Source organism: Bos grunniens, chromosome 19 (genome assembly GCF_055505025.1).
Source record: "Bos grunniens cultivar Pamir isolate PY7600 chromosome 19, Bosgru_T2T1.0, whole genome shotgun sequence".
Classification (NCBI taxonomy): domain Eukaryota; kingdom Metazoa; phylum Chordata; class Mammalia; order Artiodactyla; family Bovidae; genus Bos; species Bos grunniens.
In genome coordinates, this window is record NC_141183.1 from 48,657,802 (window position 1) to 48,678,156 (window position 20,355).

At 41.5% G+C, this 20,355-nt stretch overlaps 1 protein-coding gene and 2 long non-coding RNA genes across 4 annotated transcripts in view; 2 read left to right on the top strand and 1 right to left on the bottom strand.

Moving 5' to 3' along the window:
* The window catches only part of SLFN11 (schlafen family member 11), a 24,301-nt gene extending 12,626 nt beyond the window's left edge, over positions 1-11,675 (bottom strand). Inside the window, exons 1-2 of the mRNA XM_086360315.1 lie at positions 11,545-11,675; positions 403-1,472 (exon numbers count right to left, since the gene is read on the bottom strand). Coding sequence (XP_086216441.1) covers positions 403-1,459 — 1,057 coding nt within the window. The 5' untranslated portion in view covers positions 1,460-1,472; positions 11,545-11,675. The remainder of the gene's footprint in view (positions 1-402; positions 1,473-11,544) is intronic.
* On the top strand, positions 6,917-20,111 carry LOC147352566 (uncharacterized). 2 transcript variants are annotated; one of them, XR_015148260.1, is made up of 3 exons: positions 6,917-7,089; positions 8,047-8,222; positions 19,653-20,111. It is a non-coding gene; the product is annotated as an uncharacterized LOC147352566 (long non-coding RNA). The 2 variants fall into 2 exon arrangements; XR_015148261.1 differs by lacking the exon at positions 8,047-8,222.
* On the top strand, positions 9,794-17,257 carry LOC147352567 (uncharacterized). The gene is made up of 2 exons (XR_015148262.1): positions 9,794-9,932; positions 17,008-17,257. It is a non-coding gene; the product is annotated as an uncharacterized LOC147352567 (long non-coding RNA).
* Positions 20,112-20,355: the final 244 nt, after the last annotated feature.

Consider the following 20,355-nt stretch of genomic DNA (forward strand, 5'->3'; position numbering starts at 1 on the left):
ACTACATTTGTTTTAAATATAATTTATGGAACTGTATAACTTGATTTTTGTTTGTATAACTTGATTTTTAATAATAACTGTTTAACAACTGGCTCACAACAATCCTGCAAATTTAATAAATCTTGATAAACAGCCAAAAGTCAGTTCCAATACACCACTGCAAGGCAATCATCCCCCCCAAATTTTCTTTTCATCTGATGTGGGAAATTGCCCATTATAAGACACTGGACTCAGGCTTGTCATCACCCAGCCAAATTTTCTCCTGTTTGGAAAGTAGGATACTTGAAGATTAAAAAAAAAACAGAGTTTAATGGATGTGAGAAGTCAAAGCCATGGCAAATATGTTTAATTGGAGTTTCTGAAGAGGCAGTAAAGACAGGAAGGGAGTTTTTTCCATCTTACCTGGATCTGTATCCATCATCATGCTTAGCCATTCCTTAGTTGTCAGGCTGCAAACATCCTTACCATTCACCATCCAGGAACTGGGAACGCCCGAGAATACTGCACCACAGAATCGCTTCACTCCAATTACACAAGCATAGCCAAATAGCTCTCCCTTGGCTAACACATCCAAGATTTTGACTGTGAAATCTATCTGGCATCGAGATTGGCAAAAATGGACACAAGATAATTTTTGTATTGTTTCTTCTATTTTCTTTTTCAAAGAGTCACGGTCAACATTTTCTTTAGCACATCCCAGAACTTCCCTACTTTTATCATCCACACCAATAACAAGATAGCCTCCTTCAGTGTTTGCAAATGCAGGGATATACTCTAGAATCGTGTCTTTCATATATTGTTCAATGTGTTTTGTAGCGAACTGCTTAAACTCTATTAATTGAGACTCGGGAAAAGGCATGACTTCACCACGTTCAAAATGGTCTTTTTGAAAAATACAGTAAGTAGGATCCACGTCATGGAGGTCTGGATGTATAACCTTGGAAATTTCACCAACAGGTTCTTTCCCTGAGCTTTTTGCATTTGTTTTCTTGGTTTTCAGGAAATGGAATGCCTTTCTTGAATCCATGAGATACACAGAAGTGCCGGATCTACAGTATAACGAAGAACTCAGGCTACAAATGCGGGGCTTAACAGAAACGTTTTCAAGCAAAGTGTCACTGCTCCAAGACTTCACAAAAATGTAGTAACAACTCCCTTGTTGCTTTGTCTCGAAGAAAGCTTGCAGATTTGAAAACAGAATAAGTGTTCTCAAAGCTTCTTCTAAATCCAGTCCCATCTCCACGAGATTGTCATCGTTGTTTGCCATTTCCAGTTGAATCACTCCTCCTCCTGAGTTTAATAAAGCACATGCAGCCTGGATCACTTTCACCTTCTCTTTCTCTCTCTGAACTTTCTGCAGCTTTTTTCTGTTACTTTCACCAAGAGTTACTTTTCCTACATTGATGACCAAGTCTGGGTAAGATGAATCTACCGCCAAACGTGAATAATGTTTCTCCATGTTTATTCTGCGACTGAAACCATGAAAACACATATCTCATGTTGGTGAAGCAGTAGATTGCATAGCACACAAAAATGCATTTATTAATTTATTGTAAAGTATGTATAACAGAATCACTTTGTGAAGCATCTATACTTCAATAAAATAAAACTTTTTTAAAGTTTACACTGAGCTGAAAAAAAAAAAGAGTGACAGAGAATGGGAGATGAGAAGTGGTGAGAGGAGACTTGAGAGTCGGAAAAGGGCTTACAACAGTAGAAAGCCCAAGAAGCCTTTTGAGGAAGGGAGTGACATGAGCACACAGACATTGTAAAAGACACATTACTGAGGAACGGATCCATAGTCGCCAAGGGTTATGGGGAGGGAAGTGGTAACTACAAGGGATAACACAGTGGGGTTTGCTGGGGTGAGAAAACTGTTCTGTATCCTGATTGTGGTTGTAATTACATGAATCCATGTGCTAGAAATCATAGAACTGCACATCCCAAAAGTAAATTTTATTGCATGATTAATTTTTAAGAGCAGAGGGCACATTATTTACAGGTGGAGAACTAATTAGAGAGGAGTAAACCAGTAGGGACGGTTTTGCAGTAACCTGAGTGAGAGAGAGAGATGATGGTAGCCTGCGCCACAGTAGGTAGGGGCCATGAGAATGAAGAAGTGTGAATATTTCTGAGAGACATTTAGAAAATATTGATAAAAGTTAACATGGCTCTGTATTGACCAGCTAGAGATCAGGAGAAAGGATTAAAATTTAGTAACTGGATTTTTGGCTTGGGCAATTGAGTGGTTAGCAGTACCACTTATTAGCAAAAAAAAAAAAAATCAATGATTATTGAAGGTGGGTGATTGATAAATGGAGATTCACTCTCCTATTCTCGCCTTCTCTCTACCTCTGTGTATATTTGAAAAGTGTCTAAATAAGTTTTAAAATTGATTTCATCCATTAGCTGGGTGGTGGGCAAACTGGTGTTCATTATATTGTTCTCTATTTTTTTCCTGTAAATTTGAAATTATTCATGACATAAAAAAGAAAACTTTTACCTCCAAAATTTTTTAAAGGTGAGTAGGGCATCTGAAAGCAATGGCACCCCACTCCAGTACTCTTGCCTGGAAAATCCCATGAATGGAGGAGCCTGGTAGGCTGCAGTCCATGCTAAAGGGTCGGACACGACTGAGCAACTTCACTTTCACTTTTCACTTTCATGCATTGGAGAAGGAAATGGCAACCCACTCCAGTGTTCTTGCCTGGAGAACCCCACAGATCGGGGAGCCTGGTGGGCTGCCGTCTATGGGGTCGCACAGAGTCGGACACGACTGAAGCGACTTAGCAGCAGCAGCAGCAAGGCGTATGAATTTGGAGTAACAAAGTAGTTGAACTTTTGGACTATGCATTCTAACAAAACAGAGATGGCCAGGGCAGAGGGTGGACCTGAGAAATGGGGGGAAAGAAAGATAATGGATTCTAAGACTTTATGATGCCAAAAAACTTGTATTTGGGAGTGATTGAGCAAATCAACAAAACTCAACACTACCATAGTGAGGAGAGAGCTCTTAAGACTCAGGGTTGTGTTACAACCTAGACAGTAATTTTTTTTTTCTTTTGCTTGATTATATACTGAAGCATGACATTGAAATATTTCATTTATTAATTTTTTTAGCACAGGAAACATTTAATGGGCACTCACCAAGAGCACACTAACTGCTGTGAAAGACACAAAGAGTATGACTATTGGAGATTTATGGTTTAGGATCCATCAAATTACCATGATGTGGTTTAAATGGTATGTGGAGAAAAATCCATAGCCCTAAATGTCTGTTACGGTAAGAGAGAGAATTTAAATAAAATTATTTGCATCAACATTTAAAGAATTTAGGAAAAAGAACCAGGTCACAAAAGAACAGGAATAACAGATGGACAGGCAGAAGAAAGTTGGAAAATGAAAAAGCAATTATCTGATTAATTAACAAGATTGAGAGTTATTTTTTTATTTGTTTTGCTTTTTGCTTGTTTGATTTTTGTTTTTTAGATAAACCACTAGCATCTTGTTTATTTATTTTAAATTTTATTGAAGTATAGTTTATTTACAATGTTGGGCAAGTTTCAGGTGTACAGCAAAGTGACTCACTTATACATATACAGATATCATTCTTTTTCAGATTCTTTTCCCATATAAGGTATTACAGAATATTGAGTAGAGTTCCCTGTGCTAAACAATAGGTGCTTGTCAATTATCTATTTTACATATAGTAGTGTGTGTATGTTAATCCCAAGCTCCTAGCATCTTTATTATTTAAAAAGAGCTCTGAACAAATAGAAGGGTTGTTAATACAGGTGTGGCAAGGAGACAGAATTCTGAGCAGTAAATTATTGGCAGGCCAGGTCATTCACAATCTTACTTATTTGTCTGATATGTTCCTTGTGATATATTTTATATTTATAAATATCTTATTCTATATCTTATAACCTTTAAGGTGTTCTTGTCAGGTTATTTATGCAAAATGCTATTGGAAACATTTGGACAAATGTCTATTCATATGGATATTTGCTCTCAAGTATTGTGTTTGCATGTGTGCTCAGTCATGTCCAATTCTTTGTGACCCCATAGACTGCAGCCAGGCTCCTCTGTCCATGGAATTTCCCAGGCAAGAATACTGGAGTGGGTTGCCATGTCCTATTCCAGGGGATCTTCCAAACTCAGGGAATTGAAAGCGAGTCTCCTGCATTGGCAGGCAGATTCGTCACCACTGAGCCACCTGGGAAGCCTACTAATATCAGCAACTGATATCATATCAGCAACTGCCTTTTATTATCTAGTAAGTCTGGATTATTTTATACGGCATAGAAAGCTTGAGAACTCCTAATACTTTCTTCTTCCTTTAAGACCTGAAAGAAAAGCAATAAAGGGAAATGTCTGGTAGATTTCTTCTTAAATAGGCAGAAAAGCAAAATTGGTTTGATTTAAAAGTTGAGGGCTCAGATACATCAATAGCAGAACAAAAGCATCAGGGCAGTTATAACAAGGAAAATTTTTAAGTGCCTGGCTCCATTGTGTTTACTGGTGAGCTTTTGTAAACTTCAAAATCATATAATTTCTACATTATTAGATATAAAGTGTTTGACACATGAAAAACTATGGCCTGCTACAAAATTCAGTATTGTCATATATTTCATGAACAACATTATGACACTCAATAATTCTTTCACCTATTCTTCCTTTATCTCTTATGATCTTAATAATATTACAGATTTTTTAAAACAGATTGTAAGCATCAGATTAAGAGTTTTGCATTCTGCTTTTATCATTAACACTTCTGTAAACATTTGAAGTCATTATATTTCTAATTATATGTTTTAAAGACAATAAAACTTTTCATCAAGTACGTATTAATGAACTGGACACTTCTCTATCGTTAAACATTTCTCTTGCTCCCAATTCTTAATAATAAGCAATACCGCATTTACTTAACAGCTGTTTAGTGGACATCTATTATTTGCCAATCACTGTGCTAAATCCAGAGTAGACAGTGGTGAACAAAACAAACCTGGTCCCTGCCCTCAAGATGCTCGTTGCTTACGGAAGCTCACTGCTAAATAAGTGATAACTCAGAATGCTGGGGATGCTTAGAATGGCAACTGTCCTTATATGGCATTTGGAAGGGGGATGGGTTCAGAGAAGGCTTTCTAGAAAAAGGAACATTTTGAATTAAGATCTGAAGAATGTAAATGAGGTAAAGAGTTAATTAGGTGAAGAAGGGTGGAAAAAACTTTCCAGAAGGAAGTAGGAAGGAATATGTCAGGTTTAAAGGACAGACTGTCTGAAACACTGAGATGGAGAGACAAAGCGGGAGGAAAAGAGGCTGGAAAGGTGATCAAGAGTCACCTGTACATTGGCTGGCAGGGCGGCCTCTTTAAGGATTCAGACTTTATCCTGAAGGTAATGGGAAGCCACTGGAGGATTTTAAGCAGGAAGGCATAGCATCAGATGTACTGTGTGTGTGTGTGTGTTATATACTTTTTTTTTTTTTTACAAAGTTCCTTCTAGCTTCAGTGTGGAGAATGAATTGGAAGAGACTAGAGTAGTTGTGGAAGAGAACTTTGGGGATGCTATTTCAATAGTCCAATGAGAAAAGATGGTGGTGTGTACCACCAGTGACTGTGGATATGAAGAGAAATAAACAGAGTTGAGAGATATTTAGAAATAAACTGAAGGACCTGGTATTTGATGGAAACTCAAGTCCATTATTTGAACTGTTTTTCTTCCTCCCTAACCCAAAAGATAGAAACCAAAACTAGCCACTCACTGCGAGTTTATGACAAATTGCGTCTCAACCTAGATTAAAACAGGGAGTAACATGTTTTTAGCAGCTTTATTCATAACTTCCCAAGCTTGGAAGCAGTCAACAAACTGCAGTACACCCAGACAGTGGTATATTATCTACACTAAAAAGAAATGAGCCATCAAGTCAGGAAAGACAAAAAGGAAATTTAAATGCATATTACAAAGTGACAGAGGACAATGTGAAAGGACTGTATGACTTTAACTACATGACATTCTGGAAAAGGCAAAACTGTGGGGACAGTGAAAAGATCAGTGGTTGTCAGGAGTTGTGGGAAGGGAAGGATAAACAGGTGGAGAACAGAGGATTTTTGAGGCAGTGGGAATACTCTGTATAACAGTGTAGTTGTGGTTGCATGTCATGTCATTATACATTTGTCCAAACCGTGGAATGTACACCAAGCGTGAACCATAAAGTAAGCTATGGACTTTGAGTGATCATGATCTTTCAGTGTAAGTTCATCAATTGTAACAAATGTACCACTGTGTTGCTGGGTGGGTAAGTGGAGGGTGGTGTTGATGATAGGAAGGTAATGCCAGTGTAGGGGCAAGGGATATATGGGAGATCTCTGTGCTTTCCTCTCAATTTTGCTGTGAGCCATGGATTTCCATGAAGTTCAGTGGTGGTTAAGACTCCATGCTTCCAATACCCAAAAGAGTTGAGTGCTGCTGCTGCTGCTAAGTCGCATCAGTCGTGGCCGACTCTGTGCGACCCCATAGACGGCAGCCTACCAAGCTCCTCCATCCATGGGATTTTCCAGGCAAGAGTGCTGGAGTAGGGTGCCATTGCCTTCTCCAAAGAGTTGAGTACCTGTCCTCAAAAACCTGCACATGAATGTTCATAGTAGCTTTGCTCATGATTACAAAAATTTGGAAGCAACCAAGATGTTTTTCAACTGATGAATGGGTAAACAATGCATGTAAGGAGATAAGAACAGTCTTTTTTTTAAGCACTATTTGTAACACCCAGTTTTGGAAGTAGCCTATCAATAATAGAATAAGGAAATAAAACATGGTAATATTTACTGAAAAGGATGTTGTGAACCACTTTAAGAGAATAAACTAAAACCCAGTGACATAGATATCAGAAACAAAATACAGAGTTTAAAAAATCAAGTTGCAGGGGGGCGGTCCTAAGATGGCGGAGGAATAGGATGGGGAGACCACTTTCTCCCGCACAAATTCATCGAAAGAACATTTAAACGCTGAGTAAATGCCACAGAACAACTTCTGAATGCCGGCAGAGGACATCAGGCACCCAGAAAAGCAGCCCAGTGTCTTCGAAAGGAGGTAGGAAAAAATATAAAAGACAAAAAAAAAAAAGAGAGAGAGAGAGAGACAAAAGAGGTAGGGACGGAGTCTCAGGAAGGGAGTCTTAAAAAGAGAGAAGTTTCCAAACACCAGGAAACACTCTCACTGCCGAAGTCTGTGGCGAGCCTTGGAACCACAGAGGGCAACATAACTGGGAGGAAAAATAAATAAATAACTAAAACCCACAGATTACATGCCCAACTGTAACTCCCCCAGCGGAGAAGCAGCGCAGACGCCTGCACCCGCCATTAGCAAGCGGGGGCTGGGCAGGGAGGCGCGGGCTGCATGGCTTAGAGTAGGGACCTGGCCTGAATGCCCCAAGGCATTCCTTTCTGAGGGAACTAACTCGGGCTAGCACACCAGACTGTGGGATAGCTACCACGCTAAAAGCCCTAACCTAAGACACCGCCAGGCCCGCTCACAGAACAAAGGACTGAACAGAGCTAGCCCGCTGCAGACCATCCCCCTTTTTTAGTACCCGTTTCAGCTCTTCCCCCTCCCTCCTCACCACTCTACGTGTTCTTCGAGTGCGCATGCGCGCGCGGTGTGTGTGTGTGTGTGTGTGTGTGTGTGTGTGTGTGTGTGTAGATTTGGAAATGATAGTCAAAGAAGGGAAGTAGAGCCTCTGCATGTGGGCCCCAGGGGAAGAATGGAATGGGGAAGGTTGTGAGCACCCGGGGCTGAGAAAATTGCCACTCACAAAACAAAACAGACCCTAGAGAGAGGAGACCCACAACCTCAGACAGAACTGCCCCAGGCATTATGATATCTTGTATTTCACAGGGCAAGACTCAAACCAGATAACCATAAAGCCCACATCCTGTTCATGATTCAGTTACCTCCTTTGACTTATTTCTTTCCTTCATGTCAGTACTGTAGGCATAGTCTCTGGTAATTTGTCCTTATTTAATTTGGGTCTAAAAAAATCATTTTTAGGGCTTCCCTCATGGCTCAGTGGTAAAGAATCTGCCAGCCAGTGCAGAAGACACGGGTTAAATCCCTGATGCAGAAAGTTCGCCCGTGCCGCAGAGCAACTAAACCCATGTGCCAGAACTACTGAGACTATGTTCTAGAACCCGGGAGGTGCAACTATGGAGCCCACACTGCAACAGGTAGGGACAGAATGAAGGGACAAAATAGGTGATTAAATAGCCAGTTCCACTGCTGCTGCCAAGTCGCTTCAGTCGTGTCCGACTCTGTGCGACCCCATAGACGGCAGCCCACCAGGCTCCCCCGTCCCTGGGATTCTCCAGGCAAGAACACTGGAGTGGGTTGCCTTTTCCTTCTCCAATGCGTGAAAGTGGAAAGTGAAAGTGAAGTCGCTCAGTCGTGTCCGACTCTTAACGACCCCATGGACTGCAGCCTACCGGGCTCCTCCGCCCATGGGATTTTCCAGGCAAGAGTATTGGAGTGGGTTGCCATTGCCTTCTCCGGTCAGTTCCACTAGGGGATTGTAAGTAAAAGAATATGGGAGACTCATAAGTTAATGATTACTCAAGAGAGCAGGTGAGTTTAACCATAAAACCAAGCAGGCTTGCTTAACAGTGAACTCATGCAAGAGAAGCAGGGGACATGCCCCCAAACAATAAAACAGTCGTGGCAGGAGACCCACATCCTGCCCAGTGAGTTCAGGACATTAATGATCCCTAGGACATTCTCTCTGCACACATGAAAAACCAGGAATTTGTAGACCTAGCTTGACCACGCAGGGACAAGAAAACTCCCCTGCTCAACCTGGAGAAGGAACTAATGGTAAAAATATGACGTCTACTCAAGAAAGACAGAGAAGGTCTTCTCTCCTTCCCCACTTTTCCTTTGATTATAAAACTGTAGCCCAGTAAGTTCTCAGGGTGCGGCATTTCTTGCTCACCCTCTTCTAAGCCTCCAAAGCGCCTATTCTAATAGATCACTTCTTATGTACCACTTTGCTCTCCCTGAACTCTTCTCTGCACTGAGAACTTAAAAGAGTTGGTATGGGAGCTCTTCAGCGCCCCCCCTAAAATGTTTCACCGATCAGTTTCACAACTCCTGAAGCCTGCGTGCCCTAGAGTCCATGCTGTGCACCAAACAGAAGCCACCACCACAGAGAAGCCTGTGCACTGCAAGAAGAGTAGCACCCACCCGCTGCAACTAGAGAAAGCCCTTACAGCACAGCCGAAAATTAAATAAATAAATTCTAAGAAATCACCTACGACTACAGTGATAAAAGCATATTTATATTGTAAAGATGAGTGTGGCAACTGATTTCTAGGAAATACTCAGAACGTCTGTAGGTGTTGCCTATGTCTAGTAAAATATATACCTACTGTCGCAGGTGACTTTTTTCCTATTACAGATTGGCAAATATTTTTCAAACATCCACTTGCTGAATTATTCATAATCATACATTCGTTTGTTGCCCATCTCCAAAAAGAAAAAGCAATTTGTTAAAGCTGGGCAAGTTAATTTCCAGTGCTTTTGATAAATGTTGGTAAACAAAATAATCAAACTTTTTACACACTTGCAAAAAATAACCTGGAAAATCCAATGAGGTCTGAGCTTCTGGGTTAATGTATTTAAGTTTTTCCTGAAAACAAAAGTGCGTGTATATTATGAAAAACAAAACCCTTTTTGTAGAGATCAACCAATTGGGTACCTGACATTAATTAAATGCTGACAGTCACCCCTTCCCGCCAAAGCTCTGGTTCCTCCCTGATGTATCTAAGAGTTTGCTTCCAGATAGTTGGTTATCTGTCCACCCCACAATCCTCTCCACCACTGTCTCAGACCTCAGGGTGTCTGGCTGGAATCCTGCATCCCATATCCCTGGCCTGAGCGAGAAGGTAAGTCCCATTAAAGGACCAGTTCTCTTCACTGTCTATTTCACTTAAGAAAAATGTGGGCATAACATGTCCACCACAGTCTGTCTTGTCTAAAGTAGATCTGAAAGGGTCTCTAGCCACAGGGTGAATTTATTTATATATGTGTGTGTATATATATATATATTTTTTTTTTTTTTTTTGAGAAGGAAATGGCAACCCACTCCAGTATTCTTGCCTGGAGAATCCCACGGACAAAGGAGCCTGGTGGGCTACAGTCCATGGGGTCACAAAGAGTTGGACACAACTGAGCAACTAACACACACATACATTTTTTAATTGTAGGACAATTACTTTACAATATTGTGATGGTTTTTGCCATACACCAACATGAATGAGCCATAGGTATACATATGTCCCCTCCTTCTTATACCCTCTTCCCACAGCCCTCCCCTCCCATCCCTCTATGTTATCACAGAGCACTGGCTTTGGGTTCCACAGGGTGGATTTTTATCTTAGCATTCTTTGGTCTTTTTTCCAGCCCATCTTTTCTGTTGAACAGGCATAGCTCCAGTCTCTCTAGATAGTCTCAGGGTTGGGGTGCTGAAGAGAAAAATACCCGAGTTCTGACCTGTTCAGGGATCCTCAGCTTCACAAAAGCAAGCCCAGGAGAAATGCCCAGCTTTTATTTTCTTAAAAAAGGAAACTAGAATGTTCCCATCGTTTTAAAGTTCCCACTATTTTAATGTTTCCACTATTTTAATGTTCCCGCCATTTTAAAGTTTCAGTTTCCTGAAACCAAGTTAAATGTGCTCCTGTCTTTTAGGTTTCGATTTCTCAAAAAACTATTTAGATGGCATTTGACTCTTTATGGCTGCCTTCCCAACCTCAAGAAAGAGAGCCAACGGACTGTTGGCTGTCAGTCAATAGGACTTTGTCTTTTTAATAAGTAAGTGAAAAGTGCGTTACTTCTGCGTTGAAACTTTAAACATCTAGGAGAGCAATGCTACAGAAAAATCTGTTGGATACACATCAAACTGTTATTAAGGATTTCACCCTAGGGAATGGAATCGGAAAGGAAGAGGGAGAGGGAGGGAGGAAATGTTATTTTGTACAATATGCCTGTATTATTTGAGAAATGTTTAATGCAATCGAAAACAGTGCTAGAGCCAGACAGAGAATTAGGCAGTACACCTCATTGACTTTCTTACTTAATTTTTCTAGTAGCCTCTATAAGCTCAACAATTGCCGTTGAAACCAGTTGAAATGGTTGCTGGATTTCCTGTATTGACTAATACTGTTAGTTTTGTATTAAGTTTCTCCCATCTACCACATTGATCTACAGCCTGCCCCATAGCTTACGGAAATCAGAGTCCCCTGAGATTCTTTTCTTGGTTTCTTTTGGGTAGCCATCTTTATAGATTGCAAAAATTGTTACAGTATGAATTTAGCGATCACTCCTAATATTCAGAAAAAGTGTTGGGCACTAGAGGGAATTGAATTTAGGATGTGATGAGCCAGTGTTCTCTGACCATCTCAGTCAATAACAAATAACCATCTCAATCTCAATAACCAATGTAGTTCTTCAGCAATAATCATTAGGAAACTGAAAAAAAAATTAAAAGTGATTACTTACAGACTCTGGAGGTTAAACAACAGGCGGGGGTGCACAGTGAGATCAGAAGTAGAAATGAGCACACTGGCCTGGTGTCCGACCTCCCTGGGGGTGGACGATGAGGGTTTAGGGTTTGGCAGTTTCCCAATTGGTGAATTTGAAACATGGGGGCGGAATTTAAAGTGCAGGGGGAGTAGGGGGCGGAGAAAAAAAAACGGAAACCCAGGGGGAATTCCCTGGCAGTCTAGCGGTTGGACTCAGCACTTTCCCTGCTGAGGACACAGGTTTAATCCCTGGTCTGGAAACTAAAATCCCACAAGCTTGGGCACAGCTCCCAAAGACAAAAAACAAAAAAAGTGCCTAACAACCCTTCAAACTGTCAGTAATGAAATCAACTAAAATCACAAAAACAGAAGAACCTGACTGGCAACATGTTTATTCAAGCTAGTCATCCTTGAAGTAAGGAAAGAAAAAAAAAATTTCAGCTATCAGGTTCTACACTACAACAAAATTAGTTCCCAATCTTGGCTGCTCATCGGAATCTTTCTGCACATTTTTTTTAAAAAATGCAGATTCCAACAATTTACAAATAAAATAATTTTTTTTATTTTAAAAAGAAAGAGGGGGAAATAAAAAAAAAATAAAGCAGATTCATGGAGAATAAAAGTCAGTCAGTTCAGTTGCTCAGTCGTGTCCAACTCTTTGAGACCCCATGAATCCCAGCATGCCAGGCCTCCCTGTCCATCACCAACTCCCGAAGTTCACTCAGACTCATGTCCATTGAGTCATGGACCTCCAACTCTTTGCATGAGGTGGCCAAAGTACTGGAGTTTCAGCTTCAGCATCAGTCCTTCCAATGAACACCCAGGACTGGTCTCCTTTAGGATGGACTGGGTGGATCTCCTTGCAGTCCAAGGGACTCACAAGAGTCTTCTCCAGCACCACAGTTCAAAAGCATCAATTCTTCAGTGCTCAGCTTTCTTCACAGTCCAACTCTCACATCCATACATGACCGCTGGAAAAACCATAACCTTGACTAGACGGACCTTTGTTGGCAAAGTAATGTCTCTGCTTTTCAATATGCTATCTAGGTTGGTCATAACTTTCCTTCCAGGGAGTAAGCGTCTTTTAATTTCATGGCTGCAATTACCATCTGCAGTGATTTTGGAGCCCAGAAAAATAAAGTCTGACACTGTTTCCACTGTTTCCCCATCTATTTCCCATGAAGTGATGGGACCAGATGCCATGATCTTTGTTTTCTTAATGTTGAGCTTTAAGCCAACTTTTTCACTCTCCTCTCTCACTTTTATCAAGAAGGTTTTTAGTTCCTCTTCACTTTCTGCCATAAGGGTGGTATTATCTGCATATCTGACGTTATCGATATTTCTCCCAGCAATCTTGATTACAGCTTGTGCTTCTTCCAGCCCAGCGTTTCTCATGATGTACTCTGCATATAAGTTAAATAAGCAATTTTAAGATCCCCAGGTAATTCTATGGTCTGGAAGGTTAAGGAACTACTGGACTCCCATATTTCCTGTCTCTTGTCACAATCTCTTGGCTCACTATTGATGGTGAATTGTCCTAGAAATTGCTAGTGTTATAGATTGTCACACAAAGCCAGTTGATACCAAATCTGGTTGAATATGGTGAACATTATCACTTCATGACATTGCCTACATGTGGCAGAGGAGGTATTGATCAGATTGTAAAAAACGGATGCAACCTACCAAGTACTCCAGAAACAGCAAACATCATTAAAATATGAAAATAAATACTTAAGAAGTGTCCAGTGAGAAAAACTCAGCAATGACCAGGAGATGTCTTAATAGCTGCCATAGGGGCTTGCTAGGTGGCTCAGTAAAGAATCCACCTGCAATGCAGGAGACTTAGGTTCCATCCCTGGGTCGGGAAGATCCCCTGGAGGAGGAAATGGCTACCCACTCCAGTATTCTTGCCCTGGAGAATCCCATGAACAGAGGAGTCTGGTGGGCTACAGTCCATGGGGTCACAAAGAGTCGGACACAACTGAGCAACTAACACTTTTCACAGAGGATTTAGCATTGTGCCCGCATTTCATAGTACCTCTGTGTTGAGGCTTGGAGCAGGCCGCCCCATAACATACCACAGTGGTATACTGATTGTTTTGAGTTAAAGTTACTGCAGAAAGAGCTGGTGAGGGAAAGATTGATATTAAAGCAATAACACTCTGACCTCTCCTTCATTCCTCCAAAAAGTAGAAAATAAATCACCCATGTGAAAGGATCCCCCTATGCCAGGAGTATAGAGAGTATTCTTATCACCAGATAAGGAATTCAAGGCTAAGAAAGCCAAATAAACAGACTCTCTTCCCTCATGAGTCTACTACCCCAAGCACAAACCCCTTTCTTAAATCTTCATAAATAATTCTGTATCTAAGCATGTTATATGAACAGACTGCTTTGGTCACTTGGTCTGGCGTAGGGGTAGAATTTCTATGACCTCTGTGTATATTAATTAATTTTTTCCTGTTTTTTAAATTAAAAAATATTTATTTATTTATCTAACTGTGCAGTGTGTTAGCTGGGCATGCAGGATCTTTTATTTTTTTAACAGCTGTGCTGGGTCTTTGTTGCTTCCTGGGCTTTTCTCTAGTTGTGGTGAGCGGGGGCTGCTCTTGTCACTGTATACAGGCCTCTCATTGCAGCAGGTTCTCTTGTTGCAGAGCATAGGCTCAATAGTTGTAGCACATGGGCATGGTTGTTCCATGGCATGCGGGATCTTCCTGGATCAGGGCTCAAACCCTTGTCCCCTGCATTGACAGGCAGATTCTTTACCACTGAGCCACCAAAGAAGTCCCGGCACGCAGGATCTCTAGTCACAGGATGTGAACTCTTAGTTGCCGCATGAGGGATTTAGTTCCCTGACCTGGGCTTGAACATGGGACCCCTGCCTTGGGAGGGTAGAGTCTTAGCCACTGGACTACCAAGGAAGTCCCTATCTTGTTAATTTGTCTTGTGTTAATCTACAGCTAAAATAACTCAAGACAGGTAGAGGGGGGATATTTCCCACTCCTCAACTTCCCTTCCCTAGGAGGAAACTAAGCTTCGGAAAGATTAAGTAACAGTGCTGGATCATAGGCCAGGCACTGAGAATTCACTAGTGGTTTAATAGCTACTGCTTGTTGACACTTAGATTGTGTACCAAACACATGGAACACAGCATCTAATCTTTACAACCGCCATTGAGAGATGGATATAATGATGGTTATTTCCATTTCATACAAGAAAGAGCAGTTAAACTGCCCAATCACATTTGAGTTCCTGAGCCTTGTCGAATTTGGCTCCGAAACCCACACGAGTACATGGGCACCTCCTCAAAGCTCCGTCTGATAGACGTAATGGTCATTCCTGGGGAGCTCTTTAAGAAATGGGTGAGTGCTCTTCCTGTAATCCAATCACAGTCTCCACCCATTTCAGCATTCAACAGGTTTCCTACATGATTTCCAAATTCCCTAGAACTGAGAGGGACCAAGGGTCTGGAATTTTAACAACCACATCAGGTGATTCCTCTTGGGAAAGTTTGGACAACACTTTAGGTATCTTTGGATCAACAAAGGTTTGTTTTACAGACCTCTTGAGTTGTGTGCCTGCCAACAGCCACCCTTCGGGGAAGGCACAAGCCCCAGCGCCAGCTTCTCACTGTGACCTGTGAGGAAACGAGGGAAGAAGAATGCTTCTGTCCTAATCGTGTTCCTCTGTTCTGAGTTCCTTAGAATGTCTACCCTCCACCCCCACCTCCATATTTTATGGAGCTTGGGAAAGAGCTTTTTTTTTTGTTGTGGTGGTTTTGCTTTACTTAATAAGATATTTTCATTTCAGTTCAGTTCAGTTCAGTCGCTCAGTCGTGTCTGACTTTTTGCGACCCCATGAATCCCAGCACGCCAGGCCTCCCTGTCCATCACCAACTCCCGGAGTTCACTCAGACTCATGTCCATCCAGTCAGTGATGCCATCCAGACATCTCATCCTCTGTCGTCCCCTTCTCCTCCTGCCCCCAATCCCACCCAACATCAGAGTCTTTTCCAATGAGTCAACTCTTCACATGAGGTGGCCAAAGTACTGGAGTTTCAGCTTTAGCATCATTCCCTCCAAAGAAATCCCAGGGCTGATCTCCTTTAGATTGGACTGGTTGGATTTCCTTGCAGTCCAAGGGACTCTCAAGAGTCTTCTCCAACACCACAGTTCAAAAGCATCAATTCTTCGGCGCTCAGCCTTCTTCACAGTCCAACTCTCACATCCATACATGACCGATGGAAAAACCATAGCCTTGACTAGACGGATCTTTGTTGGCAAAGTAATGTCTCTGCTTTTCAATATGCTATCTAGGTTGGTCATAACTTTCCTTCCAGGGAGTAAGCGTCTTTTAATTTCATGGCTGCAATTACCATCTGCAGTGATTTTGGAGCCCAGAAAAATAAAGTCTGACACTGTTTCCACTGTTTCCCCATCTATTTCCCATGAAGTGATGGGACCAGATGCCATGATCTTTGTTTTCTGAATGTTGAGCTTTAAGCCAACTTTTTCACTCTCCACTTACACTTTCGTCAAGAGGCTTTTTAGTTCCTCTTCACTTTCTGCCATAAGGGTGGTGTTATCTGCATATCTGAGGTTATTGATATTTCTCCCGGCAGTCTTGATTCCAGCTTGTGTTTCTTCCAGCCCAGCGTTTCTCATGATGTACTCTGCATAGAAGTTAAATAGGCAGGGTGACAATATACAGCCTTGACGAACTCCTTTTCCTATTTGGAACCAGTCTGTTGTTTCATGTCCAGTTCTAACTGTTGCTTCCTGACCTGCATACAGGTTTCTCAAGAGGCAGGTCAGGTGGTCTGGTATTCCCATCTCTTTCAGAATTTTCCACAGTTTATTGTGATCCACACAGTCAAAGGCTTTGGCATAGTCAATAAAGCAGAAATAGATGCTTTTCTGGAACTTTCTTGCTTTTTCGATGATCCATCGGATGTTGCCAATTTGATCTCTGGTTCTTCTGCCTTTTTTAAAACTAGCTTGAACATCTGGAAGTTCATGGTTCACGTATTGCTGAAGCCTGGCTTGGAGAATTTTGAGCATTACTTTACTAGCATGTGAGATGAGTGCAATTGTGCGGTAGTTTGAGCATTTTTTGCATTGCCTTTCTTTGGGATTGAAATGAAAAATAAATATTTGTTCATTTATTTGCTCTGGGCTTTCTCTAGCTGTGGTGAGTAGGGGCTACTCTTCCTTGCAGTGTGCAGGCTTCTCATTGCTGTGTCTTCTCTTATTGTGGAGCACAGGCTCTAGCACAGGCTTCAGTCGTTCTGGTGCTTGGGCTTAGTTGCTTTGAGGCCTGAGAAATCTTCCTGGGCCAAGACTGGACCCATGTCCCCTGCATTGGTAGGTGGATCCTTATCCAGGGAAGTCCTGGTGAACAGCTCCTATATTTTTTACGTCATCTTCTTCTTCTATAGGGGTAAATTCAGGCAGGTTTGGCCAAGGAATCAACTGGAACATCAGAGACTCTGCTACACCAAAAGTTGCTCCTCCCTCGGCTGTAAATGTGGACAAGGTCTCAATGGGAGACTGCAGAGTGGAAAGAGACCTCCAGAACAACGAACCCCAACAGGATGCAAAATGCAGTGTATACTATGATTACAACTCTGCTGAAATATATCTGCCGATGGACTAACACTGGAAATGAATAAACAAAAATGAAAGCAACTGTGTGATACGGTGGTCGGAACAGAGATGAATTTTCTTTTGTTATTCTCTGCTTTTCAATCTTTCTGTAATGTCATTAGAGAGGGCTTCCCAGATGGCATTAAAGGTAAAGAACCTGCCTGCCAATGCAGGAGACAAAAAAGAGGTGGGTTCAATCCCTGGACAGAGGAGCCTGGCAGCTACAGCCCATAGGGTCATACAGAGTCATACACGACTGAAGAGACTTAGCATGCATGCACACACGCATGCAGGATATATATATGGGGCTTCCCAGGTGGTGCAGTGGTAAAAGAACCCACCTGCCAATGCAGGAGACATGGGTTCGATCCCTGGGTTGGGAAGATCTCCTGGAGGAGAAAATGGCAACCCACGCCAGTATTCTTGCCTGAAAATTTCTATGGACAGAGGAGTCTGGCAGGATACAGTCCATGGAGTCACAAAGAGCCGGACATGACTGTGCTCGCGTGCTCAGTCATGAGGACATATATATATATATATCCTCCCCCCTCCCCCCTGATCAAGGGACTTTGAAAGAAGAAGGATTGGAATTTTACATAAAATCACCAGGAAGCTCCTCCAAGTTTGCAGTATGAGAAGCCAAGATGTAGCAGTCTCAGAGGGGATTTGCCAGTTCATGTTAGGAGTCCCTGATCTTGGACAGGTCAGGAATATGACCTGAGTCTGATCCTGAGCTTTGCAGAAAAAGAAATTCAGGTTTCTCCAGAATGATCAGGAGGCTCTGGGAGAACTGACAGATATTGAGTATAGGAAACAGTGGAGACTACTCAGCTGTTTTCACTTCCAGTGGCGGCCAATGCTTTCTAGAGATGACAGCTTGACAGAGGATCCTGATAGCAAACTTGAGTATTCTCACCTCTGGGGAGTATCTTCAGAGTATTTCTATGCTCTCAGAGTTGAGATGACTAAATCAAGGATTCTCTTTAAATGCTTTATTTATCCAGCTTGGATACCTTGACATGTGCTTTTAAGTAAGTTAAATTCTCTGTGCCTCAGTTGTACCATCTATGAAACTGGAATATGTATATGATATACCTCATAGAGTTGTCAGAATGTATGCCAAGGCTTAGCAAATAGTAGCTGGTTGTATCAATAATAACATCTCAGTAAACAGTAACAAATGGTTATTGTAAATCTTGTGCTTATTTCAAATTGAAGCCTCTTGAAGATAATTTGATGTTCAACTTATCTAAAACCTTGGGCAAAACTGGGGCAGCTCAGCTTCATAGGAAATCTAGTTTACTACTCTACTCTTCCTCTTTCCTTACATGGGTTTCTCCATGGCAGAGTCTCTCTTCAAAAAAAAAAAAAAAAAAAAATTCCTATCTGGAATTCCCTGGCAGTCCAGTGGTTAGGAGTCCATTGCACGTGACATGAGTGCAATCTCTGGTCAGGGAATTAAGATCCCACAAGCCACACAGCATGGCCAAAAACATTTTTTTAAAGAGTCCTATTGATGTTTAGAAGTATCCTGTCTTTTCTTTCTCTGGGATAGTACCCAACATCAATTTTAAGTGACCAGAATTTTTTTTTTATTTATATATAATGTTAAGGTTGCATAATTCATGTTCCTATCTGTAATTTTCCAAGTTACATTCTTCCTCTGAGGTTCTGGGTTAGGGCGATGGATCCTGGTTTTACTCTGCATGTAGTCAGAATAATCTGAGCCACCTATTTCTGAGAATGCCAACGCCTCTTTTGTCATCAAAACCTGATGTCAGCATTTTGTTCTCTTGTTTAAGGCAACAGATCTGTACATGTTTACATACAATGATCTGGGGATTTTCTAAGCACTCACCGGCTTCCCCAGTGGTTCAGACTGTAAAGAATCAGCCTGCAATGCAGGAGACCTGGGTTTGATCTCTGGGTCGGAAAGACCCCCTAGAGAAGGTAATGGCAACCCGCTCCAGTATTCTCGCCTGGAGAATTCCATGGACAAAGGTACGTGGTTGGGCTATAGTCCATGGGGCCACAAAGAGTTGGACATGACTGAACACCTATAACACTTTCACTTCACTTTGACTTAAGCACTGTCCATCAGAACCAGTATGAATAAAGCGAATCTTTTATCGAGGTCTTTTTGATCTAGTCATCTCATATCTGGGGACCCATACATATCCCAAGGGAAGAAAAGGTCATATGCCTGAGTAGAATATATGCTTGGCTTGATTTTAAAGTGTAAGACTGCTAGTCACCCAAATCATTAGGAGGATGATTACTATATAATCTGAGATATCACATAACCATTGAAAAATGATCATTTTGAAGATGGTGCTGCAACATAGGGAAATGCCAGCATTAGTCAGCTACTGCTGCCAAGCAAACAAACTTAGAATCTCAGTCATACAGGAAATCTTTATTTCTTCTGCATTTGCAGGTCAGCTGGATTTTGGCTGATCCAGGCCATATCAGTGGAACTTGGCTGATCAGTTGAGGTGACATCGCTCATTCCTCCATGACTAGTGGGCTGCTCAAGACATCATCTTTACAGGATGGTAGCAGAGGCTCAGGAGAGCAGACCTAACGCTGAGATGGGTAAAGCCTCTGTACACGTCACAACTACTAACGTCTCACTGGCCGAATAAAGTCCTATGGACAAGTCCACATCAAGGGGGTGGAAAACACACTCCACCTCTAATGTCAGGAACCACACGTGGTGTAGATCTAGGGAGTGAGGAAGTCTTGAGACGAATCATACAAGCTACAGCAGTGCCTCACAAAAAGGTTACATGGAAAACACACACGCGCATATGACTGTAACTTCATAGTAACTATGTAAAAATATTTTTTGCAAGTCAACAAAGAATAGAAATAAATAAGCAAAATTGAAAAAAAATTTGCCTGGGTAACAAATTGATAAGAACTTTTTATTTTGCATTTCTCTAGTTCTCAGACTTACATAATAGAATTATCTTACCTTTTTTTAAAATCGGAGTATAGTTGATTTACAATGTGTGTTAGTTACTTTTCTTTGTTAAAGTAAGTTTTAGAAGCTTCTCACAGCAGGCATATTATTTGACCTAATGAACTGTTTTATCTATTATATTAAGGGTCTGTAGAAAAATGTAGACTTCTAAGTA